General features: G+C 39.5%; 1 protein-coding gene across 1 annotated transcript in view; it reads right to left on the bottom strand.

The window, feature by feature from the left end:
- Positions 1 to 5,422: 5,422 nt before the first annotated feature.
- LOC310791192 (A disintegrin and metalloproteinase with thrombospondin motifs 7-like) overlaps positions 5,423 to 5,808 on the bottom strand; it is a gene marked incomplete at both ends in the record, with an annotated part of 116,096 nt that continues 115,710 nt past the window's right edge. The window contains one exon of the mRNA XM_083652876.1: positions 5,423 to 5,571. Coding sequence (XP_083509002.1) covers positions 5,423 to 5,571 — 149 coding nt within the window. The remainder of the gene's footprint in view (positions 5,572 to 5,808) is intronic.

Raw genomic sequence — 5,808 nt, 5'->3', positions numbered from 1 at the left:
GTGTCATCACATGTAGAGTCCACTCCACATGTGCTGAACGTCTGTGAACTGAACTGAACTGAACTGTGTTCTCCTCACTTTAATCGATCACGTGGGAAATGTACATGACCTTTGACACGAGTAAAACCTCTGCTAATACCGGCAGGTTAATGAGCTTCCTTTACTTTTTTCATGTATTCACTGTGATTGTTAATTCAGGTGCAGAACATGCACTCGGTTACATATAATTGATGTATTGCAAAGCATATCACATTTGTCTTGTCGTTTCATGTATTTTAAAGTACAGTTTTAATTTAAACCAATATTATTTCCTATATGATGTCGATTTAGCGAGACAACATACAAACATTATCCTGCCCCTAAGATGGAAAACTTTGTATCACCGCTTTGCACTGTGTTGTACTGTAACAAACAATACTGTACAATAACAACCATAGTACTGTATGTTGTTGTAGCCTGTACTTCTTTGAAAATGTGATTAAAACCTTTACCACACACAAGGACACACATGGCACACGTTGACCCCCAACCTAAACACCTCAAACTCACTTTAGCCTTAGGGACTTCTATAGTACGTGCAGGTGCTTTGCCTCTGCATGCTTGAGTGACATTTAAAATGAACTTTAATGATGAAGTACCTCCTGCCGTGGCAGTGCTAATTCGATACACGTTAAGTGTTGTAATTACAATTCAACTTAATTGGAAGTCTCCATTCATTGGCTCGTGTGGTGTGAGCCGTGAAGGCTGGATGAAAAGTGCTTTATTGGAATGTTTTGTCCGTGTTTCAATGTTTGACTTAAAAGCCCCGAGCCGTCTCTTTCATCCTCTGAAGATTGAATCATAATGGATAGGATTTATATAGCACCTTTCAAGACACTCAAAGCGCTTCAAATATCAGGGGAGGAAGGGGGAGGGAACTCAACTCACCCACCACTAGACTGTTCTGTGTTCAAATGCTTTGTGAATATTTTTCTATATAAAAGGGGCAAGTGAGCAATCTGTCCGTTCCGTTTAGATTTTTGTCCCACTGATGTCATAGGCATTGTGACATCACTGATGTCATAAGAGCAATTGTGATGTCATCAGTGATGCGAAGTTGTGATGTCATAAGAGCCCACATGGGCCTAGGCGAGCCCACACGGGCTCGCCTAGGAAGTGTGGCACTGTTTCAATTTTGTCCCACTGATGTCACAATGTCTGACATCTTCACTGATGTCATCAGTGACATAATTTTTGACCAAAATCATCTTATGACATGACTGATGATGTCATATGCACTGATGATGGCATAGGCATTGTGACATCAGTGATGTCACTCGAGCCATTGCAGTTTTTGATTATACTCGGGCAATTGTGACATCGCTGATGATATCGGAGACATTGTGACATCATTGTGATGTCATCAGTGAGTGATGCAAAGTTGGGCGCTGTGCATGCCAATAGAGCAGGCGAGGCCACGCGAGCTGCAGGGCGGGGAATCGAGCGCGCGAGATGCCTAGTTATTAAGAATTTCAGATCTGTGACCTGTGTGTTTGATGAAATACAACACCGCACTGCCATAAAATGCCTGTTTTCACATTTTTATTTAGTGGTATAAAGCACAATGTATAAACATCCATGTGCAATGATAAAAAAAAAAACACATTACTGATTACTAAAAGAATAAAAAAAAAATCCCAAAATGTCATCATTGTATGGCTTATTAACAGTTCATTTAAATTCAGTTTAAAATTAGATTTTGTTTGCAGGTTGTAACAAACATAACAAAAGAAGCGGTTGACTGCCTCCATGAATTAATACTGTACACAATAACTGTAAGAACTATAGAAGCCTCTTAGCAATGCTGTCTTGCTTTTGGGGACCAAAAATACCCATCAAACGACAAATATGAACTCTTTGCAAATTCAAAGCTACAGGAATAGAATCGCTTCAACAAAGTCACACAAAAAAAGTGCGAAAAGACAAGAAAAGTTGAAGTTAGTGGGGTGCAGTCACTCAACTGTATTTCAGTGCACGGAGATTTTTAAACTGAACATGAACACACCACTTTGAAATGGATTTGACATAATTGAGAATTCCTGAAGACAATTCTGAATGGATGCAATTGAGAGATAGCAGCCTGATGTGAACGTTGACATAAAACACGAGTGTGAAAAGAGATTAGTGTCATAACTGAATTGGGCAGCATATGAGAAATACCCACATTGCCCAGCACCAAAATCAACCTTTAAATTCTTCATTTCTGGGCTCGCTTTGTTGTTTGGTGGTGTGACTATTTCTTATTGCTGTGGATAAGCAGCCAAATCTACTGTAAGAGGGAGAAATCCATCATAGAAGATATTAGATATATCAATTTCTCCACTGACAGTAACATTAACAGACCATAATGGAATACAGCCACAGGAGATCTTATTTTGCATAAGGGCCAATCAGACGCCCCAGTCAGGGATGCAAAATCATAGAGAGTCAGTTAAAAAGGTGACCGATAAGAGGGCAGATACAAGACTACTCATAAATCATTCATTGCATTGAACATCAGATTGAAGATCTAGCGGTGTAGGAGGTGTAAGTGTATTTACACTGTAACTGTAACTTGCCTGCATTGGTTTTTCAGTGAGTCTCGTCTATCGATCCCCTCAACATCAACAAAGCACTGAAATTTTGAGAAAACAAAATAGTTTCCAGGTGCCTGCAGAAAGCACGTTTTTCCACAAAAAGATTGACAACATCTGAAATTATGTTAATTTCTTGTTAATTGTAATCACTCATTTAGATTGAACAGTGTGGATGTCTTCTGTGTTGAAGTGCAGTGGCTGCGTCATGATTTTTTATGGCATTTGATGACAGAATGATGTGCTACATGCAAATCACAAGCATGTCAATCTCAGATCAAAGATACATTTCAATCAACACATTTTAAATAGTGTATTAATTTGTAGCCCTATAGACAATCTATTCACCGTATGTAGCCCCGCCCACTTTGCCCAGTTTCCTGTTCAAACCGCTGTCTGTTTTACCGGGTCAAACCTAGTCTGACTCTCTGGCTGCAATTTCACACTGAGTGGCAGGTGATTCTAGAGGCTGATAACACAATGGATACAATATAAGTACTGTACTGTCACAGAAAGTGTCAACACAATAGGAAGGTAATTGGCTGATCCCCGCATTGCAACATAAGGTGAATAGGCCAGTCAATCTTATTTTTACTGCAGTGAAGTATTATTGATATTTTCCCTCAAAATAGCAATAGATTTGCTATAGTTATTATTATTCCTTAGAACACGGCTCTCTCGAATACTCGATTCTGATTGGTCAATCAACAATATTCACCGGTCATTATTTCTCAACAACCGACCGCTGCTCTGCCACACCTGGATTAATCAGTTGGTAAGAGCATTTTGTCCGCAGACGCTACTAATTAGGCCAACCAGTTGCAGCTGTGGTGTCTTGTGTGCCAATTACGAATGAAACCGCTTTGTGTTGAAAACGCTATTAAAAAATCTATTTGAATAATTATTTTTGTCAGATTATTGAATGATTTAGTTGTAGGCCGTGTTCTAAGCGGGATAATGTATACTGAGCCGGTGATTACTGGAAATAATGACCTTCAGGTGAATATTAAGCCCTCCGCTGCGCGTCGGGCTAAATCATTCACCTGTCGGTCATTATTTCCACAGTAATCACCGGCTCAGTATACATTATCCCTTACATATTTTCCTGGTGGTTTCCATGTTTTCTTAATATAGATCTGTGGCCTAAATACTCAAACATGCACTGTTGGTATTTACTGTAAACCCTGCTGCACATACTGAATGTGCATTAGTACTAACTACACATTTGCATACATAAATGAATCAATTAAACAGGCAAAAGAGTGGAATGTCAGTGAGAGTCTATATCTGATGTAACAAAAAAACAATTGTAAAAAAAAAAGAAAAATATATAAAATACATCATCCATAAAGAGGCATTTTGTAAACCCACTGCGCTCTGATATATGGCAAATAACACTTAAGTTATTCCAATAATTCCCTCAATTTTAAAAGAACAACTTCAGAACAAAAGCTGCATTCAACTGATAATTCAACTTCGATGCAATCGAGTGGTTGACGCAATAACGATCTCCAATTCCATGATATTCAAGTAGACGAGGCACTGGGCCTGCCAATACCTGACCCAAATATGTCTGGCCTCTAGCACCAAGTGGTTTCTGACGCACCGATTCACATTTACATTTTGCCTTGTGACTTAAAAAACAAAAACAAACGCAGAAAAAACAACGCAATCTTCCAATGTGCTACAGACTAGTTATGATGCAGCTACTTCATAAAGATTTTTTACAAGCTGCAACAGACATCGAACACTGAAACTATTAAGAGTGTTGAAGCATTTATAAAGGTCACCTAAGGCATTTACGCTGCACTTATTTCTGCCTTCTAATAGAGAGCCAAAGTGAACGTCACTTCCTGCTTCAGCACTGTACCAGAGACTTTCATCCGCCATTTATTTTCCCATAGACATTTCATAAAATGCTTATAAAAATAGTTTTCGCATAACATTTCACTCAAGACCAAAACGTAAAAAAAATGCAGGTTTAAAGAAAATATTTTTTCAATGTTTTTTACGTTTTGGTCCAAGTACAGTGCTGAAGCAGGAAGTGACGTTCACTTTTCCTCTCTATTGTACCACAATATAAGTAAAACCACTTTGCATATTGTGCATTATAGACAGTATATATATGTACAGTTTCTGCTGCTGTCAAATTATGAAAGCATTGTACCAACCTTAAGATTATGGAGTGGTCGAGTGTGTAATAATTGCATTAGTAAGCTAGCCATACTGTGCCTCTCGTAGCTCTGTAAAAACAAAAAAAACAGATGGGAGACCCTAATATCTCCTCTAGCTGCATGTCTCTGACATCGAAATCTGAAATATTACAATGTCATTCTGCTCAAATAAGATAGAAAGTGCAAAGAAATATTTACATTTTCATAGTTTTTTTTTTTTTTGGGGGGGGGGGGGGCTGTTTTTTTTGTTTTTCTTTAACAAACAACTGCCCTGTAGAACATTCACCATCACAGACCACATTAATTAGACCCTAGTGGTGAAGAAATCATAATTTTAACTGATTAATGCCTCTGATTGGTAGATAAATGCGCACAGACAGTGGGCACAGTTGGAATGCACACTCACTCAGTGACATAGTGTTTGTCTTGGCTCTCCAGCTGGAAGTTGAGTGGTGTGTGCTATGCGAGCGTATATGTTAAGTACATTAGGATTCCATGCTGCATGTATGTATGTGCCTGAGAAAAAAAAAGTGCACGTCTCTCAATGCTAGCAGCCCCGTTTGTGAGAGAGTATGGAAGCGAACGTGACAGAGGTCCCCCGGGATGCCCTGAGCGAGGGGGGGTACTGCACCTCCCTCAGCGGCGAGAGGTGCGGCCGTTGCCACGGGAACGCTGGCTGCAGGTTTTGCAGCACTGCGTCCGCACGGTGGTCAGCTGACAACGGCCGAGCCACTGCAGCGTCTGGCAGAATCGAAACGTCAGCCGATCCCGAAGACATACCGTGCCTGAGAGAGAGAGACAGAGAGACAGAGTGAGAGACAGAGAAAACTACAATACACACACAGCCTAATTATACAGATGGGAATATATCTAGAAATTCAATATCTATTCTAGATAATACAAAAAAGTGACAATATGGATCATGGGGTAGACACTAGGGCTGCCACTAATGATATTTTCATAATCGATTAATCTGTCGATTATTTTCTCGATTAACCGGTTAGTTGTTTGGTCTATAAAAT

Source organism: Poromitra crassiceps, assembly GCF_964638095.1.
Source record: "Poromitra crassiceps genome assembly, chromosome: 16".
NCBI lineage: Eukaryota > Metazoa > Chordata > Actinopteri > Beryciformes > Melamphaidae > Poromitra > Poromitra crassiceps.
This window is presented reverse-complemented; position numbering and strand designations above follow the sequence as displayed.